Source organism: Parasteatoda tepidariorum, chromosome 7, assembly GCF_043381705.1.
Source record: "Parasteatoda tepidariorum isolate YZ-2023 chromosome 7, CAS_Ptep_4.0, whole genome shotgun sequence".
NCBI classification, from domain to species: domain Eukaryota; kingdom Metazoa; phylum Arthropoda; class Arachnida; order Araneae; family Theridiidae; genus Parasteatoda; species Parasteatoda tepidariorum.
Window position 1 is genome coordinate 55,176,732 of NC_092210.1, and position 25,545 is coordinate 55,202,276.

Genomic DNA, 25,545 nt, shown 5'->3' on the forward strand with positions numbered 1-25,545 from the left:
TTTTGCTGACCAAACATTAGAAAATTTTAGTTTAATACAGAAATTGAATCTTGATATTTGTTATAACTATTATCTCTGATTTTTAAATTATGTTTAAGAATTATTATAGTGTTTTGAAATCAAAAATATCTGTAATTCTGTAGCTGATGAACAGTCCTTTCAACGTACAAAAATAAGGGATTCATGTCGTAAACAAAAATGATCAACAGTAAACTGAAAGAAGTTTATGCATGAGACGTAATAAAAGTCATAATCGTGGAAGTAAAGTGATGATTATTTGCTCAATATATTTCTAGTTATTTTTAAAAGTGTCCTTTTAGTTAAGTTATCAAGTTAGTTTACATGCTTTAAAATATTAATAAAATAAAAAAAAAATGTGAAAGTGAAAATGATTAAAGTTATCTGAAAGAAAATCATGTTTTATTTGTACGAAAACTAAAAAGTCTTTCAGTTAAATAATTTAAAAATATTTTATAGTAACATGAAGCCGTATTTTTTTTTCAAATGTGTATAAAATTGTTAATAATTTATTAAATAACTGCTTAGCTGATATTCTCAAAAAAATATCATGTACGTCCCCTTTTGATAAATCTCTAGAAAAAAATATTTTTCTAGTTCATTATTTTGGAAATGTTAGTTCAAATGTTGCGAATAAATATTTTGGCTTAAAATTATTCAATTCAATAAAAAAAAATTTACGGTTTTGTGACAATTTGCATTCTCTTTCATTATTTTCAAGTCATTAAATTATTAATAACAAATTGAATAAAACAATGTAATTCAATTAGCCATTGTGTAGAAAAGGTTTATTCCTATAAGATGTTAGTTACCTTATTTAGATCAGTTCGATAGGTTAGGCAATTCGTTAAAACAAATGCTGAAAACTGCTATTTATGACAAAAACCATCTGAATGAAATTATAAATAAATTGTATTATAGCTGATAATACTTTAATCATGGTCATTAATAATTTGTAAATTGAGTTTAAAACATACAGCTCCAATGAAATTAATAATTATTTGTATGTATTTCTATTTAGGACATAAAGTTATTCTACTATACGCATGTAAAACTTTTTTTTCCTTTTCTTCTCTCATTTCTGACTTCTTTAGAACTAAGTCTCAATAAAGATATTAAAAGAAAATATAATTCATCTCCAATTGATTTGATTTTTCTTAGAACTTTTATTTCGACTATATAGAGTATATTCTTCATGAGTAATGCTCTAATAAATTTTTGTTATGTTATATTGAAAAAACACTTTTCCCATTATAATGATTTGTTGTAACCTTTTTACTTTAATAAAATATTTATAAATGATATATTAATAATAGGTTGATTTAATGCAGTTTCTTTAAATAATGTCTTGAATTATGTTTGTGAGTCTTATTTGGAAATTGTTTGTTTATTTTTTTAGATTTTTGTTTGGAACTAAACAAATATGAAAGACGAATCTTTTAAATTAAGAAATTTTTTATATCAAAGTTTAAAAATAGGTAAAAAAAAAAAAATTTAGAAAAAATTTGAGAGTGTTTATAGTCAAAGTATAGTTGAGAGTTGCAATCAAAAATTTTTCAAAGCTTTGTTTCACAGATTTAGTTATTTTCATACTAAATTTTATTGAAAATGGAATTTGGAATAAATCTAAATATTAGTTCGCTTAGAATAGAATTATAGATTTTAAAAATAATTCATAACTTGTATACTACAAGTTTGAATTTATTTTAATATAAGTATTAATATGAAATAAATCAACTGGAAAAATTGAGATGGTAAGATATACATGTCAATGAGAAAACATAATTTTCTTCAAAAGTATTATGTCATCTGGTTTTGAAGCAAATGAAGTTTATTTTATTATTGACGATTAATATTTAAATTAATTATAAGTAATTTTATGTATATCATTATAGTCACTGAATACATATCCTATTGTACCATTTTAATAATTCTCTGCCGGTTTATTTTTATGGTAAGAGATTATTTGTGATTATTGTAAAATCTAACTGTTACTCATATTTATATTGATTGTTGATCATCTCAAGTTAATACAATTTCTTACTTTCCAGACAATTTAAAAGTTTGATCTCAGTATGGAAGATCCTAATATACTTGACATCGATTCTCACGTGTTCATGGAAATTGAGACAATGTTAGAAAATAAGTCTACAAGAGATAACTTCTTACGATCAATTCCATCCTCTATCTTTACGTAAATATACCTTTATAATTTTTGTTTTGCTAATTAACAGATTATTTTTAAGTCAAACTTAGTTTTTAAATAAATATAAATTTGTTATTACAACAAATAAAACATTTTTAAGATCTTTATCATTTATTGCATTTTTCAACATTATCCTATCAGCTCCTAATAATTTTACATCGGCATTTTATTATGCTTGTTTTGTTTAAATTAATTATTTATTTCCAGAAATAAAAAAATATAGTAGCTTGAGGTTAAAATTGTGATGTTGAAAATATTCAAAAATATAGGGTGTCATTCTTATCTTTTGATTTTGTAATATTGTATTAAAATAAAAAAGTTTTAGAACTATTCGAATTGGAAATCAAGGTTGCTCTTAAATAGTAATCTAAAACTAAATGTAAAATTTGCTTATTATTATAATTATTTATTATTTATTTATATATTTTTACAGTCCTACATCGATTCAACTGATGGATAATGAGTCATATAAACATTATATGAGCACTGGGAAATGGCTACTTTTTCATTTAGGAAATAAGGGTGTTCGTGTTTCAGAATTTGTTCGATGGTTAGAAGAAGCCAAACTAGAAAAAGCACTTATGCTTCTAAAGAAAGATGGTATGAAGTATTTCATTTAAAAAGTATATGAAAAAATTTTATATGTCCTTTAACTTTTATATGAATAGTAATTTCTTCATTTTTTAAATTATACTTTAAAAATTCTACACTCAATCCACTTGATGTATTATATCTCGAAGTCTGAAACCAAAAAGAATTTCTGCTCCAATTTTAATATAAACAGTAATTTCTCCTTTTGTTAAACAAGTTCATAAAAATCCAGTATTGCAATCTCTATAATCAGTCAAACTCTGTAATAATCTTTAAAAAAATTTCCTTCTATTATTTTTGAAGAAAAAAATCTTTGATGAACCAACATTTTCTTGCTAAAATTACTTTATATAAAGAGTTTTGGTTATTATTCAACAATTCTATGGGGTGTAATCTGTTATTGTTTCTTAATTTCCCAAGAAAAAAAGGAATTATTACGTAGAAAAGCATTTTTAGCAACTAGCGATAAGCACCTTTATAGCTCTGTCAACCATTTAACTTTAAAAGAATAAAACTCAAAAATTTAACACTTTAAGAACTTCATTGAGAAATTTAAGAAAAAAGAGAATTCCATTCTTCTTGATTATAATTCAATGTCATCAATCACAAAAATATGAAATGGCAGTTTTATCATTTGAAGTTATGTTAAGATTGAGATTGTTATACTTTTGTTATGATAACTCTGTATATTAGAAATTTTTTTTTTAAATAAATACATTTTATTTAAGCATTTATAGGGAAACAAAACTTTTATCCCATTCGTTAATGAGTATAGTTAAATGCAAAGTTAAAATGCTGTGCATGAACTTTTATTTTTATTAATCAAAAGTTCTAAAATGACATATATGTTAATATATTATACAAAAATACATTATTATTCATTTATGGGAAATTATAATGCTCAGAAAAAACAAAAAAGTTCAATATTTTTCATTACTCAAATATTTTTTTCCTAGTTTTTGAAGAAATGAAAATGCTTTCTTGAACTTCCTGAAAACTTTTCTTGAATAATTTAATTTTATGACTCATTTTTTGAAACTGTAAAAAGAAATAAGGATGTTTGACAGAGTGAACAGAAATCTCTAGAATCACCCATTCCTAGAGAAGTAAATTTGTAAGATATGCAAGCACAGATAAAAATACTTGCTCATCTGATTCGTTAATTTAACGAACACAGAAAAAATTTATGCTAATGAGGTTACTTAATTAATTACTGTAGGAAAAATCTTGCTCTATGTGTGGTGATTAGAAATAATCAAAAATTTTAAAAGGATTACAGCATCAGGTTATAGTTATGTTAGAAGAGGGAGACTATAAAACAAAACAAATTTCAGCAAGGCTTAAAATTCAGCAAAGCATATACAATTATGCATTTTTCAGCAAAGCTTAAAATTAAGTGAAGATTCAAGGGTACTGACATTGCTTGAAGTAACATTTTTTTTAGTCAATGCTTATTATACAATTTTTAAAATGTCAGTATGATTTTTAATGAAACTAAAGTAATAAAAATATTTGATAAACAATATCATAAAATTCTTAGTGCCTCCCTTCAAGTTTATGATATTGAAGTTTGACTGCATTTTGTTATAGAACAATATAAATTAAAGCAAATTCTTATAACAATATAACTTTTATTAAAATATGTAAGTATAATATAAACTACAGCTATTATTTGTAATCAAAAGATTGAAAATTTCATCTCAGATACTTCCTTTAAGTTAAAACAGGTTTTAACTTTTAAATTGTTATATATTACCAAGCTAATCAGGAAATTAATAGGCAATGATTCTAACAGAAAAAAAGAAAATCTGTATTATTTTTGGCTTTTGCTGTATTTTTATGAAATATTTGTAAAGATCTGTTTTATGGAGTATGTATGTATCAGTATTTATATATTTAATTTTGTAATAATGATTAAAATCTTTTCGATACATAAATTGAGAAATTTAATCACATTTGTTTTATTTTAGTACCTATAACAATAATCAAAGAACCACCATCAGTTGTTCATGTGCAGAGGGGCGCAACATTATCGGTAACTTGTAAAGCAACATCATTTCCTGCTCCAGAATACCAATGGTTTAAAGAAGATGAAGAACTTTTATTACAGCAAAATGAAACATTGTTGATTGAGCATATAAAGTATATTTGATTTTTTTATTTTAAATTTTACTTATAGAATAATTATTGCTTTATTGTCAAATTTATTATTACTATTTTTTTTATTATTCATTTATAATTTTTTTTTTCTGTTAAAGGGAAGAGGATTCTGGTTTATATATTTGTCTTGTGGCAAAACCAAATTTAGATCCTAATAGTGATCCTTGGAGTTATACTTATTCAAACCTTGTTCAAATTGAAGTTTCAGAAGGTATTTTTATTATTTTATGTTTTATACTGTTTTCATTATTTTTGACTTGAAAACTAATCAGTGAGAGCATCCTTAAACAAGCATTGAAAAAATAAAAAATTTCAAAGAAATTATATGAATTATTAAATATCTCTCAACTAACATCTCTAAATCTCATAAAATAGAATTGTAACTATTAAATTACTTAATCATCAAAGTGAGTCAAAATTTATCTATCTTATTTAAAAATAGGTTTATATTTATCTAAAATTTACTCTCAGATTTTACACACATCCTTCTTATTACAAAATGTATTTTAAATCTTATACTTTTCTTAGGTATTTTAGTTCTCTTAGGTGCAGTTTTCTTTCTAATGCGATTAAAAACAAAAAATCATGTTTACTTCAAAACTCAAATGAACTATTACAAAATTTGCAACTTGTAAAAAAGTGTATCGTCCTTTATCTACCATGTGAATTTCTTTAGTTTCAGGAGTTTTTTGCATGCTTAGCTGTAGTAATCGTGGTTAGAAGAAAAGTACATTGTTATTGTTTGTTTGTATTAGAGTTAATATTTGACAGATATAAAAAATGTTTTTTCTATGCAATTGTATGGTTTCAACCTATTCAACTTAACATAAAAACATTGAAATTGAGAAGTGCCAAAATTTATAGAATTGAGCATTGTTTTTGCAATCACTTGAAAGGTTACCCTCTGAAGCATGAAACGCTATTTTTATTCTTCTGGTCTTTGTAAATGACTATTCAGTTCAAAGGATTTTGTATTACCTAGATTAAAAAAAAAAATTAAAGAAAATGTTAGTATTACTCTGTAGTTAATTATTCAAGAAATCTTCTATCCCAAAGAAGTGAGAAATTAAAAGAATAATTACTTTAAAAAAGGCAATAAAAATTTACATTTAAAATTTTTAAAAATGTTTCACTAATAACTTTGTTTTGTAAAACTGGTTGGAATCGATAGTCTTTTTTATGTAGAGTTTTGCTATGTATAGTTAAATAAATAAATAATGTATACAACTTAAATTGAGCTTTTACGCTTTATTAAAAAATTTTAAGGTATATTTTTAACCTACTTTGGTTTCGTTTTAAGCAATTAGCTAGAATTATCTTAACAGTATATTAGGCTCATCTTTTTAATGAGTTCCACAGACAGCACTGGTGCATGTGAACAATAACTACACTGTCACAATTTAGATAAGAGGGTAGATGGTGACTGTTAATCACCCGGTCTTTACATCCTGCTCCATATCCACCCTATTGTGGATTGATTTTTATAGCTCAGAAATTGCCGGGGACTATTCAGGACAGTAATTGGAATTAAAGTGTATTCCAAACTACTGAGACAAAATCAGAAAAAAATGCAATTCAGTTTAGCCTTTAGCACAAAGAATCAAAGTCTATCACAAAGCTGGCCTTTAGCCACCATGTCAAACTAGTGATTAGCTGTTTACAAAAATTATTCAATTAATAATTTTAAAAATTTAAATATTAGCTTTAAAATTCATAATTTTATGTAGTGTAATTGATTGTAATTGTTTTTTTGTCACATAAGCATTTTAATTATTATTAAGCTACATCCCTTACAAATATTTTTTTAATCATAAGTCAAATTAAAATCAATGAGTTTTGAAATACAATTTATGATAAGATACAGCAGGAAATATGGTATTTAGAAATAACATCTATCCTTAACACAGAATTCTTAGTATTTAATTTTTTTTATATTTTTTGACACAACTTTATCAAGTATAACTAAATACATACTTAAACTATAGCTGTTATTTATACCACCTAATACAAAAATATTGTTTGTTGGTAAACCTTAAAATCCTTGAAATTGTGTCTTAGTGCATAAAGGAACGTAACCATAATTTTAATTCTTTTTTTACTTTTCTATTGTCACAAGGTAAAAAAAAATTTTCCAACTAATTTTGTTCCTAATATATTTAATTAATTACCTTACTAAACTGTATTTATTAATGAAATACTCTCACCTATAAGTCTTTCTTTTATCAATTTATTCTATGGAAAGTAGTGTAATTGTAATCAATTTATTAACCTTTCATTTATCTTAGTTAACTTTGTTTACATTATCTTTTTTTATAATATGAGTTTGTTTTGTTTAGTGTCTTCACAAAATTGCCTTTTTACTGGACATTCTATTTCCACTCCTAGCTCAATTTCAGATTCAGTAAGTTCAAATACTTTTAAATATTTTTCATTTCACTTTTTTTTTTGTACTTTTGGAAGAAAGAAAAGAAAAACACGCAACTTATGAAAAAGTTTTACTAAAATAATATTCTCTTAATATTTTATAAAGATTAATGTTTTTAAGATTTGTCACAATTTATTTTATAGACTAATTTGTTCCTAGATCTCCATTATAATCAAAATTGCAATCAAATCCATCACAATCTAGTTAAATGGCCAAATCTAAATAAGTGCATATTCTGACATTTGAAGAAAAATTACAATTATTTTTCATATTTTCAAATATTGCTTTCAAAAACTTCACTCTTTTTTTTGCTCTTTTTTTTTATATATTCATAAATAAATAAAAAGTAAAATACTAAGCTGGATAAATAATGAATACTAATACTGTTATTTGTTCTAATTGGTTAGTTTTCTTTAAAACCAACTTCCATGAACTTATAAGTATACTATGAATGCAAATAAATGGGATTTACCAATTTTTGATCACTTAAAATTTAATGAACTTGAAAGTCAGTAAAAAAATTATCAACTGTGTTCCATATGAAAGTGAAAGTTGTACATTAACAAAGCAATTTTGATATGGAATAAAAGTGACTGAACTAATTTTCAGATAGAGAAATTATCATTGTTTAAAGATAATAATAAACAAGCATCAGTTGTTTTGACAATCTTTTCTCTTACATATTCTTATAAATTTTCCCTTTTGGAAATGAACTTAGTGAAACTATTTAAAAGAACAGATTGAAGATTGAATCTAGTGCAGTTACTACATAATCACCAAATATTCAAAAGTAAAAATGACGTTTTAACATTGCTTAAGCTATTTTTTTTCTTTGATTTTAAAAATAATCTAATATGGCATTAAAATTCGTTTACAAATCAATCTTTGCTTCCTTATAATTTGTAATAAACTGTCTAACGTATTGATGCATTAAAGATTATAGCTTTTAGAATTTCCGGTCTGCCAGTAGTACGCTATGTTGTTTTGTATTGACCTAAATACCATGCCTTTCATTTATTTATTCTTTGAGTACAAAATGTTCATTGAGTTCAAATGTGTTGAGAACAATTATCGCTCGAAGAGTCACCTAATGAGGTGATCCAGGTTCGAATAAAAGCAGTGGCTGGTTGATACAAATTCTGCTCCCTGCTCACACCAATTAGAGTGCTGTTGTAAAATATATTCAATAGTAGATTGATCATGGGTTAGTATCCTTTTGCCATCGAGCTAACTGTGTGTGGTTTTCGTTGTTTTATTCTCCCTATAACGCAAATGCCGGTTATTTCCATCAAAAAAGTCCTCTGTGAATGCTAGTTTGTACTAATACTGGATACAGAAGTTCCATTGTTTTATAGGAAGGGTTCAAAATTGCAAAGCAACGAAGTTGAACATTGATAGTTGTAAACTCAGAATTGGGTCGGCTGTTTTAAAATAAAATAATCAATCAACTGTTCTACACTGTAACTGTTTCTTACTTCATATTATTGATGATATTCTCATGCATTTTTGTTTAATATCCTCATTTCCTAACTATGTCTGTAAGTCACTTGGTAAAAGCATTCTCTATTTTACACCTTTTGTGTTCCATTCTTTATGATACAAACACTTGTAATAAATGCTGCTTTATATAGCCTCTATCTTTCACAATGATCATATCCTGTGTGATTAGTTGGTCTTTTGCAATTGTTTTGTTTATAATAGGAGATTGAGATTCTTATTCAAATTTGTTCTTCAAACCTTATTGGTAAAACCATTTTTTTTCTTATTACAACTTGTTTGTAAATTTATCTTCCTCTTTCCCTCTTTTCATTTATTTTTTAACTGAGGAATGTTCTTAAAATTATTAAACCAAACTATATGTTTATTTTTGTGACTTTATTTGCATTTTATTCTCATTGTCTCCTTCTATTTTAAGGTAAAGACGTATGAAATAAATGTACTCAATTATGTATTTAGTGACTAAATTGTTTTTTTTCATTTAGTGGCAATTATATTCATTGTTAGTGAAATTTATTTTGAATGTATACAATTAGGAGTCAATCAAGGACTTTCTAATTTTTAAATATTTTAATGCCAAAGTAAAGTTAATGGATTGTGATGTATATTTCAATAGATATTATGTTTAAAGATATATATTTTGAAGCATTCATAGCACTAAAAGTCAATTATTTTTCCAGCTTTCGCCAGAAGACAGCTTGATATCCATTTCTGACAATTTAAAAACACTGCCTTTATCTGAAAATCAGAAAAGAGCTGGTAATTATTATTAGCTATTTAATGGTTTTTAACTAAATTATGCACTAAGTAGCAACTGTTCTAACGAATATCTAAATTTCTAGCAAAAATCAAAAGTAAAGTACATCCTCTTGATGGTAAGATTCCTCAAGGTGCTAGTATAATATTGCATTGTAGAGCTAAGTACATCAAATCGGATCCAAAACTTCCCAAACAGTCATCCAACAATATACAATATCAATGGTACAAAAATGGACGTCCAATTGAGGGTAATTATTTAGTTCATAATTTTCAAAATTTCTATCTATACTCTATTGCAAGTTATGAAAAGACCATTATTTCAATGTAGAAAATGTTTACAGTAAATGCATGCTAAATTAATGTCAAGCTCTCAACCTGAATTAATATAGTATCGCCATTTTTGAAAAAAGGTAAAGTAATGCACAAGCTAAATTAATTTCAATGCTCCAATCGGAACATAAATCAAAATTTTTAATTCTTGAAATCACCTTGTGGGGCAATTCTCTCTGCTTACTTGATATTATTATGGGAAATAAAAAATGAAGACTTAAAACTAAGAGGAAAAAAATAATAATTAAAAAGATATATCATATTTGCTGTTCATATAAGTATTATTTTAAATAATTCAGAATATGTATTTGAAATAAATAAAATGAGTTCTTAGTTATTTAAAAGTTAACAAAACAAAATTAACATTGTTTTTGAGAATCACGTACAGCAAGGTTTCTGCAGATTTATTAGGTTATAAACAAATTCCTTTTAACAGGAAAAAAAAAGTGAATATTCATAAAGTCACTTATTTAAGAAAATATTTTTAACACTTATTTAAATTATCAATATTTAATTGAAAATTCCTATATTTAAATTATAAAAATTGGGGCTCAATAGAGGGGAAGAAAGAGACAATTGTGTAGTGGCCCATTACTCAAAAAGGAGAGAGCATAATAAAATAAACAAAGCACATCTCCATTTCAAAATGAGAAGATTTTATAAATCCATAATTTTTAAAGTGATTAAAAAACTTTTTTTATTTTTTTAACTTCCTCTCCAGGAAAAAATCTACCTTCTTAAAATAAATTAGGGAATTATTATATATCTTTCTCTTTAGAAGAAAGTGAATTTTTAATTTCTACCTCTTATTTTATTACTTATTTATAAAATGATGCAAATTTTTCTCCAAGTGTTTTTTTTTTTTTTTTTTTTTTTTTTTTTTTTTTTTTTTTTTTGAAATTTCTGTTTTATAAAGTTTTTCTCCTTAAATAACATTTTTTAAAGCATATTTTAGCAAAAGTAGTGTAAAAATAGGTGGTTAATTAATATAGTAAACTCAAACTAAGGTAAAGTGATTAAAAGGAGGAGTTCATTGTTCAGATGATTCAGGTAGCCTTGTCTCAGCACTAATGATGATTGATATAGAATAACAGTTTTAAATGATAATAAACTAATAAATATTTTTATTACAATAATTAGTGAGTACAGTAGAACCTCGATTAACCGAGCTTCGATTAACCGAGTTTTCTGTTAACCAAGGCAATAACGAAGTCTAAATTTTTTTTTCTCCTCTCCAAAATGAGCTTTGAAGAAATTATACACATATTAGTTTGTTGTCCGTGTTACAGGCACTTATTACCCACAATAGCACTCAACTTCCATGAAATATTACACCCTGAGAAGACAACATCCATGAATGCTTTGTTAACAGTGGTCAAGTGACATGTAAGTTTAAGCATGTAAATTTTAAAAATACAATATTTTCTTGAGATTTATGTTAATTTTGAAAATGCATCTTTCGACATTTAACTAAGTATAGTTAAAAAAAATTTCATTTTACTTTTTAAAATTTACTACTAGAGTTGATTTCCTTTTTAAGCCTTTTTAGCTGTGAAACATAAGTTCATATATGTTTATTTTCATCATTTAAAAAACGTTCTATTGTTTTTTACTTTAAAAATAGTCAAGCATGGAAGGTTTTTATACATGGTTCCTATTAACCGAGTTTTCCGATATCCGAGGTACTAGCGGTCCCAATTAGCTCGGATAATCGAGGTCTTACTGTAATTACAAAATAAAAGAATCTGAAATTTAATATTGCTTCTAATACTCACACTGGCCAATGAATTAAAAACCTATGAAAAGGTCTGTGCACTATACAAAGGTCTGGTGGTTATCATGGTGTGGTATCCTGGTGTTTTCTGAAGGAAAGTAAAAATACATGCAATTATGCAATACAGGCTTATTGACAGATTAAGTGCAACCTACAACGTTACATATTTATTTCGAAGGTGACAGATACTTTATGAACAATAAAGCAACTATGCATTTTGCAAGAAGCCTTCAATATTGGTTTAATGAGCAAAAATCTGACTTCTAATACCTTCCTTGCCAAAGTAAAACCGGATCTTAACACAATTGAAACTGTTGGAGACATTCTGGAAAGGTACATTCCTCAACAATCTCTTTTTTCTTTAAATATACAGGATCTTAGTTTGTATAGCCAATGTATGGTATTCTCTCGACATTATTGAACTCTAGAAGCTTGTAGTATCAATGTTCTCATACATGCTGGTTTTTAGCAGTGCAAAAAGAATTCCAATAAAATATTAATCTAGAGTTTCTAATTTATTAGCCAGTGTGTGTATGTCTCCCTTCTTGTATGTTTATTAGAAGGAAACCATTGTAAGAATATAAATATTCATTGCAGAGATGGTCTAATTCAGCAAAACAAAAGTAAAAACTCAACTTCATCTTGCAAATATTTTATTCCATAGAAACCAGTGAGAGCCATCTTTTTTTTCCATTCATTCAGATGCCTTCTAACATTGATTTGACATACTTGTTTCTTCTTTAAGTATGAAATATTTTTTTTTTGAAAGAACTATGTCATTAAATATAAATTCCAATAAGATTAAAAATTTATAAATATTTTTGTTGATTATATGTTATATAATAAACATTATAAAGCAAAAATATCTTCCGAAATATAGATAGTAGAAAAATTATGATTTTTAAAAAAAAAATTCTGCCTCTTATATCACAAATTATGACAAAAATTAAATATCTACTGGACATGTTTTGCTTTTAATAACATCAGGTTTGTTGCATTAAATGCATGTTTGTATAATTTAATAATAAAACAGATGGAATCATATGAAATTTATGAATACATTACTTATATTTATTACTTTGGTCTTTTCTTAACTTGCAATAGATAAACAACTAGGATTTGTTTTTTTAAATTTTAATATATTCTCTAATATATTATTTTTGTATGACAAATATCAGGTGCAACTTACTGTGATCTCCCTTTGAATTATTTATACCCTGATCCAGTTACTGGAGATATGAAATGGCAGTATTATTGTCTGGCTTTTGATGATTACGATAGAGAATTTTCAAATACTGTAGAAGTTGAATTGGAAGAGGAAAAAGATTCAACCACATATTATGGTATTCTAGTTTACATTATATTTGCAAGTCAGGTCACAGGCTTATGGCTTGAGTCCAGAATGGAGTGTATTAAAAAGTTTAATTATTTCAAGTTTAATTATTTCAAAAATTGTGTGTAGATAAGCAATGTGAGTTCCTTTATATATCTTGCCATGAATCATGCAGCTCCTTGCTGTTTATATTGCCGATGTATTTGCTAATACATTCCTCATCAATGCAGTTTGTAAAATGCAGAATCTGACATTAATAGAGTTAAAAAACAGTTAATAAAGTTGAAAGCAGGTAAAATGTACAAAGTTTTTGTTAAGAAATTGCAAACTTTTCTGGCATAATGTATGTTATGTGTGCGTTGAATAATCATGTAAGAAAGGCATAAAGTTTACTCATAAAAAATTAATCTGTTCATGTAAATAAGAAAAATGCCTTTCTTTGTAAATAAAGAGTATTCGAAAAAAAGTTGCATTTAAGCATTTTGTAGTTCATTTTTGTAAATCATAGACTTTTGATAATTTTAGTTCATTGAGAATTAATGAATACTCTGCTTTTGCCTCAGTCCCAATGTAAATTTCCTCAGACATAAAGTTATAACAATGTCTTGTTATAAACAATTTTGACTTTTTAATTAAAAAGCTATTTTATAAAAACATAATTATTTAAAGCACAAACATAGCTTAATATATATGAACTAACATTTGTTTAAAATAAAATTTATCAGGAAAATTTCAACTTTAGAAAAATTAAATCAATAAATTTAACTGCCATGATTTAAAAAAAATCTTGCTTGGTTATTATTTCATTTGCAATTGAAAAGAATTTTTTGATCTATTGTTTTGTTAACCCAATAGTCCTAGGCTTTAATATGTATAATCTATTCAAAAAAGCCCTCACTCTTTAGAATGTAGCAATCAGGCATAAAATATTTTAAAATAATTTTCTTAACTAATTTTAGTTATTAATTTAGCTGTAATAATCTATTTTCTTGTATTTAACATGGCAGATAGATTTACCCAATAATAATAAGCAACTACATTCTGCTTAATAATGCTACTACATTTTTACTTAAAATGTTTTTTTTTCGAAAACTAATTGAAGAATGTTATCTTGTCTTGCCAAGTAATTTATCATACAGTTTTTGTCTTCTTAACCTGAAAGAAATGATATTTTAGTTCTATTATAATATTCATTTTTAACTAACTTTTTTTATTCAACCTAATTTTCAAAAGTCTAAAAAGGTGTGCTGTTCTTAGTCATAATTCATCTCATGAGTGTAAATGTTCTATTGAACACTTATGCAAGTCTAATAGTTATCACAAATTTTCAGCCAAATTAAGAACCCTTTTTCAGACATCTAGATCAATACATAATAAATATATATCTTATTGCATATCTTATTATTACTTTTTTTGTGTGGTTATTTTCCTATTTCCTGTTATTTTTCTATTTTCACCTTTCCAATTGAATCAATACTTACATAAAATTTTTATTTTACTTTTAGCTACAGGCAAATATGCTTTCATGATTGCCAATGATACCTATGCCAATTTACAACATTTAAAAAAGCCTGCACGTGATATCTCAGATTTGGCGATACTTCTTGAAGAAATGGACTTTGAAGTGTATGCCTATAGAAATTTGAATTTAGCAGAAATTAAAAATGCATTTAAGAATTTTTACACAAAATTGGAGCCAGGTTGCTATGGTAAATTTTCTTGCAATTAAAAACTTTACATTTTATTTTAAGCCATCAATGTTTTATTGTGTTTTTTATTCAAATGTAATATTCATTTTAATATATATACTATAACAACAACCCTTTCCCCCTGATCTACCCTTTTTAATATCATTAACTTTCATTTTGGCAAAAAAGTTTTTTTCTTCTTCCAACTGTATGAGAAGACCCAAATTTGTACAGAAAAATTGTACATTGCAAAAAATATGCAGACAACATTTATTTCATCTAGATTCATTGATCTTAAGAAAACTGAAAAATTTAATAAGTATGCAAATTAAATCGGTTTTCAAATTAATGAGAATAAAACAAAAACAATGATAATAAATGCAAACTCTAATGATAAAATAAAAATAAATTCTGAAGAAATTGATTCTTTCACATACCTTGGAGCTATAGTAAATAAACAAGAAGATAGCTATGAATATATAAGCCAAAGAATCATAAATTACCTGTTTCAGAAGCTTTAAAAAATTTCCTCTGCAAACACAAAAATCTCCACAAGATTAAGTTTTCAGAAGAATACATTGTGCCTAGAAATAGGGTGAAATTCTCACATTTGAACTATGGAGAAATTCACTATAAAAACAAATAGTTTGATTGCGATATTCAATTTAGTATAAATTGAATGTGAAGAGCTATCGTCTGATATGTGAATGTGTAAAGCTGTTATTCCTTCCCTACTTTTGTACAGTGCTGAATTTTGGAACCTTTGCAAAACTGAAATAGAATAACTGAAAACATTTCAGAACAAATGTTTAAGAATAATTTAAATAATTTTCTGGCCTAACACTATTTCAAATAAAGATCTATTAATAATGGCTAAGTTATCCCTCATTCAAGAGGAAATTTTTTAAAGAAGATGGGCTGGACTTATCTTTCGTCTAAAAGGGGAAAGGCCGACTAAGATTGAACTTACTAGGTCACCTGATGATAAACGTAAAAAAAGAAAACTGAGACTTGGCAAAGATGCATGTACTAAGATCTATGTAAAGCAAAGCTAAATAAATTGGAGGAAGCAAGAGAACTGTCTTAGGACAGAGGTGCTTGGAAACAAAGACTTTAGGCCTTGTGTGCCAGCTGGTGCAAAGAGGATAGATAGATTGATAAATGTGTATATTGATCGATGAGTAAAGAGAAGGAGAATTCAGATTTTAAATAAGGTCCTGCTTTTAGTATAAAAGGAACCAGAAACATGAAAATCCTGAGTCATGAAACACATATTTTTCAAAGTAAAGTGGTGTCACTGTTGTCATAATATATATATGTATAACATTGTACTTAATTATCTGAATTAAGAATGCCAACTGGAAAGAATTGATGAGGATTTACTATAGAATCAGAGCAAATAAAGCATGTCCAAAAATAATACCCTTGAAAATCAACATATATGTGTTGTAATGATATCGAAAATCGAAAGAACAAGTGGAAGCAGGAGAAAAAAAATGTCCTGTGTAATTAAAAATATGTTATAAGCCTGCAGAAATAAATTCTAATAAGATTTTATTTCCTCAGAAAACCCATTAAGTAAATTTCTGTTATATATTTATTTAAGTAATTCTTTGTTGTGTTTCTATTACATCTTTCTTTATTTAACAGCCCATTTTTTCTCAAGCTACTGTTAAACATGATATAAAATGTTAATTAATGTGCTCAAAAATCTAATTTTACAATCACTATGCTTCTCTGAATATAAAGACTATTTGCTACAATCTGCTCCAAAAACCAAATTTATTTGCTCCTAAACACTTTTTTCTGCTCCAAAAGGATTATGCTGCTTGTTCCATTCCTGTAATTAGTATAGAAAAAAAGAGATGTTTTCAAACTTTATTAAGTTTAAACTTGAAGATATTTGTCTAATTTAAAATCATGCAGCGATATTTTTCATGAGTTATCTATTAAAGATTTTTAATACTAAGCTTTTCTCTTCCCCCAATGGGTTAAAGGCTCACTTTAAAAAAAAAACTAAAAAAATGTCAATTTTTTAAGTTATGTAAAATCTCCGACTAAAATACTGAAACATCATTTTAATATTTAATTATAATTAATTGGAGTAAACCTATCTATTCTATTAAAATAAAAATATTATATTAAAACAAGCATTATTTCTTATAATTTTATAAGTTCAATCTTTATTTATTTTCAGTTTTATTTTATTTTGCTGGGCATGCCTTTGAACAGTTTGGACAAGTGTATCTTCAGCCTGTGGATTGCAGTGAAAAATATGACCCATTAAAGGCAGTATGTGCGGAAGAGATTTTACAATGTTTGCAAACAGCAAAACCTGCATTGAATGTTTTCCTGATTGATGCATGTCGTAAATTACCTGATCATATACGGTAGGGTTTGTTGATACGATGGCTATCAAATTATATTATATTTATCTTTGGAATTTTAGAAATAAGCATAATTTGTATTAAAAAAATTCCTTTATTATCTATTCTACTTTTGCGATACTTCACTTTTCCTAATTATCGATCTTACTTTACACTACTAATTTTACTTTTTTTAATTATTTTTTATTTTGCTTTTAAGATGAACATTTTTCATGGGCATTTTTGCTTTATTGTAAAAACTTTGACATTTCCAAAGTTTTAAATTGTTGTGGAATATCTTCTTGCAAGCCTTATATTCCATCTATCTCTTTAGATATAGTAAGATTGCCTGCTTTAATATGCATAATCAATATTCTTAGAACAATTTGTATATTTTGTTTTACACATTTTATATGTGTCTCTAACTTTTAATTATTGTCACAAGTACGAAAAGTGCTTGGTGAGATGGTTATAATATAAAACTGGATGTCAGCACTATCCAAATCTATGTATTTGTGATATGTATTTCATCTCTAAGCTCAGCTACTTATGCTCTTTGTGAATACACATGGTTTGTGTTCAGTGATAAAATATTTTTTAATATTATGGAGATTACAGAGGTGGAAAGTGGATTAGATTTTAATTTTAGTATAGATTTGAGAGTGACTCTGAAATAACTGATTGTTATAAAAGTTCGACAGTGATGATGGATCTGCATTATTGCCTGGAGGAGTATGAATTAAAATTATATCTACTTCAGTAGATCATGCTCCCCCCCCCCCACACACGTTTTAAATTTTTGGGAAAACCACAGGTATATATAAATTTTCATTTTACAATAAATATTTTGAGGATTTTGTGAATGACAGTTTAGTGAATCTCATTGTTTCGGTAAACAACAGGTATATCAAACAATTCCAAAATTCTCTAGGATTTCGCCTATCCGAAAGTAAAAAACTTTGTATACCTGTCAGACATAAGGCATAAATTCTGATATTTCTCAGTACAGTTATTGTAAAAGGTATTGTAAAAAAAGAAAAAAAAACAGAATTTTGTACAGAAAGGTGACAGATTCTTCCTGTTTTTATCAAGAAGTCTAAAACATATCTCTTTATCAAAACTGCAACCAGAATTCAGAAATGAAAAAAAAATCGATAATAAGTGAACAAAAAGCAAAAAATTAGTAAAACATTTTTAAATTATTTTTTTTAAATCCAATTATTTTATTATTTTGTGGTTATTTCAGGAATTACCCCTTTAAGCACCCCATCTCATAGTTATGCCATTATTTGCTAAAATAATATGTTATAGATTTAAAGTAAACCAATTGTGTTATATGCAGTTATTCACAATCATTTTTGTTTCAATATTTGAGTAATTATAGCTTTACATTTTCTTTAGAAACGGTGAAAAATTGACTCTAAATGTTCAAGAAGCTGAAAATTTTAAGATATTTGATGGGAAAATGGGAAGAAACACTATTTTTGGATATTCCACGTAAGTATTTATGTTCAACTTCTCTCTTTCTTTTTTTTTAAGTAATTCCATGTCAGGAATGCCGAACTTTTAAAATAGTGTTATGGTTTATTTTTATTATTAAGTCTTATGATGACAGCTGCAATTCTGTAAACTATATCTCTGGAAAAATGTGGATGCAGTGTTTTTACTGTCAGAAATCGTGCCACTATTTTAAATGTTCAATATTTGTTAAATTTTATTTTGAGACAAGAAAGCTGTTACGCATAGCAACCTGAAATTTAAAATCAATGTAGAAAACCATCGTGGAGTTGAATGAAAAATTTACAAGTTATTGATTAAAAAAGGAACACCTTACAGCATTTTTCTTTCAACCTCTTTAGTCCTTAAAAGAGCATAATGCCTTAAGTTATATACTTCTTCGCATCAACTGTCACCAAAAGCCTATTGTGCAGCTCTAGTGTGATACAAATAAAGTACCAAATTGCAGCAGTATACTACTTTCCTTGTTCAGATGAGCCACATCGTTTTTTCCTACCTTGTTTTCTGTCCCTGTGGCAGAATTTTTTCTGACTTTCTGCGACAAACCTAACTAGAACCAATATCTTTCTGCAAGATANTACGCTAGAAAAAAAAATATTTAAAACAATTCTGTAAGAAAAAAATTTTGCAGAAATTTTTTGTTTCTGAAGAAAATGTTTTTTTTTTTTGTTGATAAAACAGCTTCTGTTTCTGCAGAATTTATTTTGAGAACTTCTGTTTGTAGCAAACCAAAAAATTTTATTTCCCCAATAAAAAAAATCTTTCTGCAAGAACTCAGTCGCTTTCTGCGACAATGTCGCTGTGTCGCCGTGTTTCTGCCACGGGGTTTTCTGTTACAAAAAGTTTTTAGAGGGTAGAGTTGTTAGCCCCATGCCTAATCCCAAGCCCTGAGGAACAGGATGTTCATTTATGTCAGATGTCTCTTCAACTATCCTGTCCAGCTTTGGTGACACTACCAGTAAATGAGAAAAAAGCAATGAGAAAAACTTAATTTATTACCCCTAAAAATGTTGAAAACTAAGTAGATTAGCCTGTGGTAAACTTGTAGATAAGCCTGTGATAAATCCTGTATGCTGTGATTACAAAATACGTTTAACCATCACTTAATTTACTATGCCCAGGCCTCAACCTTTCAAAATGATAATTTAATCATAATTTATTTTCAAAAAAATATTCTGTTTTAAGAAACTGAACCATATAAAATAATGATTGTTTTGATTTTTTGCATGACATAAGGAAAACATCACACAAAAAATAAAAACAATCATTATTCACATAACAATTGCATAGTATTCTAAATATTTCATTGAAATTTTTCAGATATTTGATTTCTATTTCTTTGTTGCTAATTCATTATAAATTTTATAGGCCATTTCTATATTCTGCTTATGAATGTGATTCTGAACCTAACAGTTTCTTTGTCAAAAATTTGAAAAAGCACATTACTAAAAATAAAAGAATTAATGATATATTGGATTTAGTTCAACAAGGTAATTTAGTTATTTATTTAAGTATTTATATTGTACTATAATTTTATTAACTACCAGGTTTTGGTTCAAAAAAACTTCATGTGCAGGGCCTCACCTGGTGACTATTTGCTACTAAGACCAAGGGGGACTATCGCTACTGTCTCTCACAAAAATCTATTCTAAGAAATATGGCGTCTAGTTTTACAAATAAAAGCCTACTATTTAAAAAAATGTTAACAAATAGGTGGGTTGCTTGAAAACTAATTTTGAGTACATCAGAATTTGAAAAATCATGAAAATGAACAAAAAAATTATAAATAAATGCAGTGAAACTTCATGTCATGGACACTCCTACAAAATAGGCATCTCTCATTATGGAAAATTTTTAAATTTCCCATAAATTTTCTCTGAATAAACCATTATGTACCATCTCTGCAAAATGGGCACTTCCTTTAACAAGATGTGGACAGTCATTTGTACATAATTTTCAATCTCTTCAAACTGAACACCACTTTTCCAATTTTTAAAAAAAAATTTATTTTCTCTCTAAATTCTCTCCCTCCCCCCCTTTAAAAAAAATCTGCATGTTTCCCTCCATTTTTAAAGCATGTAAATATATTGCCTTATTCACACTTAAAATTTTTGTCAAGCTATTTTACTAAAGAATCGATCATTTTCCTGTCCCCCTTCTTCATCTTAGCAAAGAAGTGATACTGTTTACATGATATATTTCAGGTAGCAGCTAGCATCTTTTGATTTTTTCATCTAAAGAACTCAGTTTATGAGACCCCACAAGTTGAATTTTTAGTTCCATTTCCCCACTAAAAATTCCTTTCTTCTTCTAATCAAGTATTTAAAACAACTGGATTAAAAAGGAAGATAATAGAAATATATTCATTGAGGTTTTAATTTAAATTAAACATTTATTCAGACTCTTGACAAACGGTTAATTGTAAATACAACAACTCTATTAGGCCTGATGCCTTACAGGTAGGTATTTTCATGTTTTCTATGCATCAAAGGAGTTTTCTTGAAGGAAGTATTGCCATGTTTCTTATCAAACAATGGGGAGATGTGAAATGTAAAAATTTATGTCCTGCAAACTTTTTAAAAAATTATGGGAAATTTTTTTTTTCTTTCGAAAGTGACATGCAACACAATTCAAAATTTCTACAGCTAAGTCATTAAATACAATATTGCTGAAAAGATGACTCAAAACCCAAATTTTTTTAGTCTATAAAATTACAAAATTTTTTTGATAAAGGTAAAGATCACTTCTTATAAAAACAATGTTTATCTATAACTTTTGGGTCCTACAAGGGACCTGAAAACTGCCATCTTCTTTTAGAATGTAAGGCTTATTTTTAATATTAAGAAATAATTTACTTGTAGTTATATGTATAATATGTGAACTAGTTACGATATGTTGATCACACTTGTTTTAAAGAAAATATTTTATAAAAACTTAATTATAATTTCTTACAAAAATGTTTCTTTATCACTTATGGCTCATTATTGAAATCCAAAAACTGAAATTTAATTTGGAATGTACATCTTACTTTTAATATTAAGAAATGATTTATTTCTCTCTATATATGTAAGATGTGAACAAGTTAGATTATATTTATCACACTTGTTCTAAAGAAAATATTTTATAAAAATTTGTTTTACTTAGCAAATTATATTTTGAGACAATCAAAAAGATTTTAATAGTAACATTGGGTGAAAAAAATTTGCTATTTTTATTATAATTACCTTATTAAAGTTTTATATAAAATAGGCATTATTTATTTATCCTCATGTTGATCACCTCTAGTAAAAATAAGCCTACTTTTTCAAAGTTTGTAGGTTAATTTTAAAAATTATTTTTGTTTTGTCTACATCTGATATCAAAGGTTTCTGTGAGAATATTTATGACAGCAAGAATCTATATATCAAAAGAAAATAGCTGCAGAGTGAATCTTAAATTCACAACATCAAAATAAAAACGACGGAAAATATAAAATAACACAGGGTAAAAAAATTTTTGTTGCATTTTTACAAATGCTTGATCTTACCTAATTAGGGTGTGGGGATTTCAAATTTGAAATTAATATTGCTCTTAAAGCTAGAATTTTTGTGATATTTTTAATCTATATTTTGACAAAATGTACAATTTCAAAGAGGTTATATAGTTTGTCTAAAATAAGAACTCCTCTAGACATTCGTCTAGACTTGTGGCGCTGACTATGGTAACGAGGTATGACTATTTCAAGTAGGGGTGCGGGGTCACTGTTTTTAAGTGATTTTGGCTCGGGTCGGTGGGAGAAAGCGAATCTTTTTCTTTGGTCTATTGCGTTAGTCCCAAAGTGAAGCTACTCTCCCTAAAATGCGTCAGTCTTGTTTCCATAGAACCAGATGGCCTCAGACTTTGTGGCGGGAGGAGTTCTTAGCTTAGACAGACAATATGCAACAGGGAGTCGCTTAAATGTTGTAACAAACTTCTTGGGAAGTTAAGTCACATTACCAGGATTAAAATTGCATAGGTACCCATGCCCGGAAATGTTGCCGTTCGATGCTTTTCTATTATGAACTATTTCTTCGTTTATTCTGAATAGTACAGTATATAAATTTTTTGTACTTTTGTAAAACATCTAATATTTTTGATTGTTTATTCAATATTAGTCTGAAATATTTTTGAGAAATGGAAATATCTGTGCTTTGTAAAATACTAGTATTTATTTCTTAGCATTAACAATTTATTCTTTTAATAGCTCGTGAACTTTTCTATCAGTAAAAGAATAAATTGTTGAACAACTGAAAAAAAGTAGCTGTAGTAAAGTTTTTGTAAATAAACCTGATGTTTGGTTGCATATTTATATAATTTCACTTCAAAAACCAGAATATGGAAACAATTGTGACATTTTCTGTAACTTTATTTTTTTCAACTACATAAAGTTTCAAAAGCTATGCTTTGTTTTATGGAATTTAATATATTTGTTGATTAAAGGACAAAAAAAATCAGTTTCATAAATATTTATCACTTATTAAAAACAGCTGTCAGTACTGCATATAAAATTAGATTTAAAACAATGATAAATAGGAAGGAATTCTTACAAAATTGTTCAAGTAGCAAAATATTTGGTTTTTAATTCAGTCTGATTTTATTATAAATAAATGTTTGAAACTATACAAAGTAGAACCATTTATAATGGCTTATTCTTCCATTCTATTTTCATTGTTTCAATTATCATTTTAGATTTTATGAAGGAGGAAAAAGTGAAAAATCGTCAGTTTCCTGAGATTAGAACTACACTTTCTGGAAACCGAAAGCTTTGTGATGAAATTAAAAAATGTACCAACAAATCACTTGATTTAGATTTTACTTTAAAAAAATTTAGAGGTAACATTATTTTTAATATTTTATTTTAATTAATATATTTTAATAAATGTATTTAGTTTTTTTAAACTATTTTATTGCAGAAAACTTAGCTCCATCTCCGACAGAAATTCCACTTAGTTCAGCTGGATCTACTATCATAATCAAAGCTAGTCCTTATCTAGATGTTTTTATGAATGACATTGACATTTTGGTTTCAATATTTATCAACATGAAAGCCCCTCTAAATATTTTAGATGAAATGGAAATAGATTTAATATCAGCAGATGAGGTATTTCCTATTAAACATAGCTCCTTTTTATTTTCTTGAGTTATAAATTATTTTAATTATTGTGTTTTTACTTTATTCTAGGAAAAAATTAAACTTTTGCCAGCTACAAGTGTTTGTTTGCGAAATATAGAAAAGAAACCTAGTGAGAACAATTTTTTGTTGAAAAAACAAGCATTTGGCATTCAAAAATTTCAGGTACATATTTTATTCAATTTTTGGAAACAATTTTACTAATATGAAAATTTTTAATGTTTTTGTTATTAAGATATTAAATACTTTTAAAATTGAGACACTAGTTCTCAATTAAAAAATCAGTTTTTTGTTTTATTTTAATAATAGATTCGTTGAAAATAAGCATTTTCAATGCAGAATTCATGCTCTGCATTTTTAAAAAATAAAATTTGTAGTTAGTAAAAAATTTTAATATTTTATACAACTGGGTTCTAAAATTATGTCGGGCACAAAGCGAAAACTAAATCTTTTTCTCATTCAGTATCAGGTAGAAGTTTTATTTATTGCCCAGCCAGTTCCAGGTACCAGATAAAAACTGGAATCTGTGAGATCTATTTATAACATCTATATTAAATCATATTAAAAATCATATAATTTTCTAACTAATATTTTAGAAGATATATTTCTATGTAAATAAATTTGTCTAACACATATAAAAATGAAAATGTGTTTATTTTTAATTTTTTTTTTCTTCATCTTTTTAACAAAAAAAAAATTGGGATAACTAGTGACATAAGACTGCTATGGAGGCTAAGCATAAACTAAAGGATTTATTTATATAGTCCCTGTTTAATATAGGATATTTTTAAATTATGTTTAATAAAATTATGTATTATTGAATGGAAAATGTTTTAACTGTCAGAGTATACTTTTTAGTTATGCAATCAACATTTTGTAGTGCTAGTTGTTTCGATCAAATTTGTGTACATATAATTATAAAATATATTTAAAAATCATTATATCACTTTTTTAATTTATCAGACCTAAACAAGGTCCATAAAAGTAAATATTTTTCTTTTTTGTATTATTATAGGGTGAAACAATTGATTGCAAGTTACTTATTAAGTTTCCTCGAGCAAAGAAATGTATTGAAGCAAGTGTTAAGATTAATGTGAAAAGCATTACCGATTTGAAACTATTTGTTAATCATCTGGGGACACTTATCATTGAAGGAAACTCATTATGATCTAAAATTTGGTTTGCTGGTCATTTGATTTCAGCTTTTAATGTAGTACTTTTAATGTTGATTTAATCATTCACTTGAGAACACTCCTTCGACAAGCCACATACATAGTATAAAAGCAGGGGTCTGTCTAGGCCAAATTTACTACCATTTAGCAGTACCTTCACAAAATACTTTTTCTTAAAATTTTATTTTTGTATCCTCTAAGAAACAATAAATCCCTATTTTTGTGTTGATTTTTTAATATAATTTTTAATTTTCACAAATTATGTCTAAATTTTCACAAAATAGGTACCTCTCAGAAAAACCTAGACAGACCCCTGAAAAGGAAGAGTAGTATCAGAAAAGGTTAAGATTATAAATTTAGATTCATATTATACACCAAGTTAAAATAATTTTCTGCTTCCCTATACTCTTTTACAGTGTTTCCTTGTTTGGAAAAAAAAATTGGTAATCTCTATGTAAAAGTGGTAAATTCAAATTCAATTCTTTCCTTTCAAAGTATAACAATTAATTTTATTTAATATTCATGATATTGATATATTTAATTATCTGAGTGTTACGTT

The 25,545-nt window shown here is 26.5% G+C and overlaps 1 protein-coding gene across 3 annotated transcripts; it reads left to right on the forward strand.

Annotated features, from left to right (window-relative positions):
* The first annotated feature begins 7 nt into the window (after positions 1–7).
* On the forward strand, positions 8–25,129 carry LOC107443119 (mucosa-associated lymphoid tissue lymphoma translocation protein 1). Of its 3 annotated transcripts, none has more exons than XM_043043841.2 (17): positions 8–261; positions 2,070–2,212; positions 2,658–2,824; positions 4,786–4,957; positions 5,074–5,186; positions 7,312–7,376; positions 9,578–9,656; positions 9,740–9,904; positions 12,939–13,103; positions 14,599–14,802; positions 16,979–17,171; positions 18,549–18,644; positions 20,034–20,155; positions 23,373–23,516; positions 23,597–23,784; positions 23,866–23,979; positions 24,830–25,129. In XM_043043841.2, exons 2-17 carry the CDS (start codon positions 2,094–2,096, stop codon positions 24,980–24,982), a joined length of 2,259 nt encoding a protein of 752 aa, XP_042899775.1. In that variant the 5' UTR covers positions 8–261; positions 2,070–2,093; the 3' UTR covers positions 24,983–25,129. The 3 variants fall into 3 exon arrangements, with proteins under 3 accessions (XP_042899775.1, XP_042899776.1, XP_071039565.1); XM_043043842.2 differs by having other exon boundaries at positions 189–332; XM_071183464.1 differs by lacking the exon at positions 8–261 and adding an exon at positions 1,001–1,021.
* Positions 25,130–25,545: the final 416 nt, after the last annotated feature.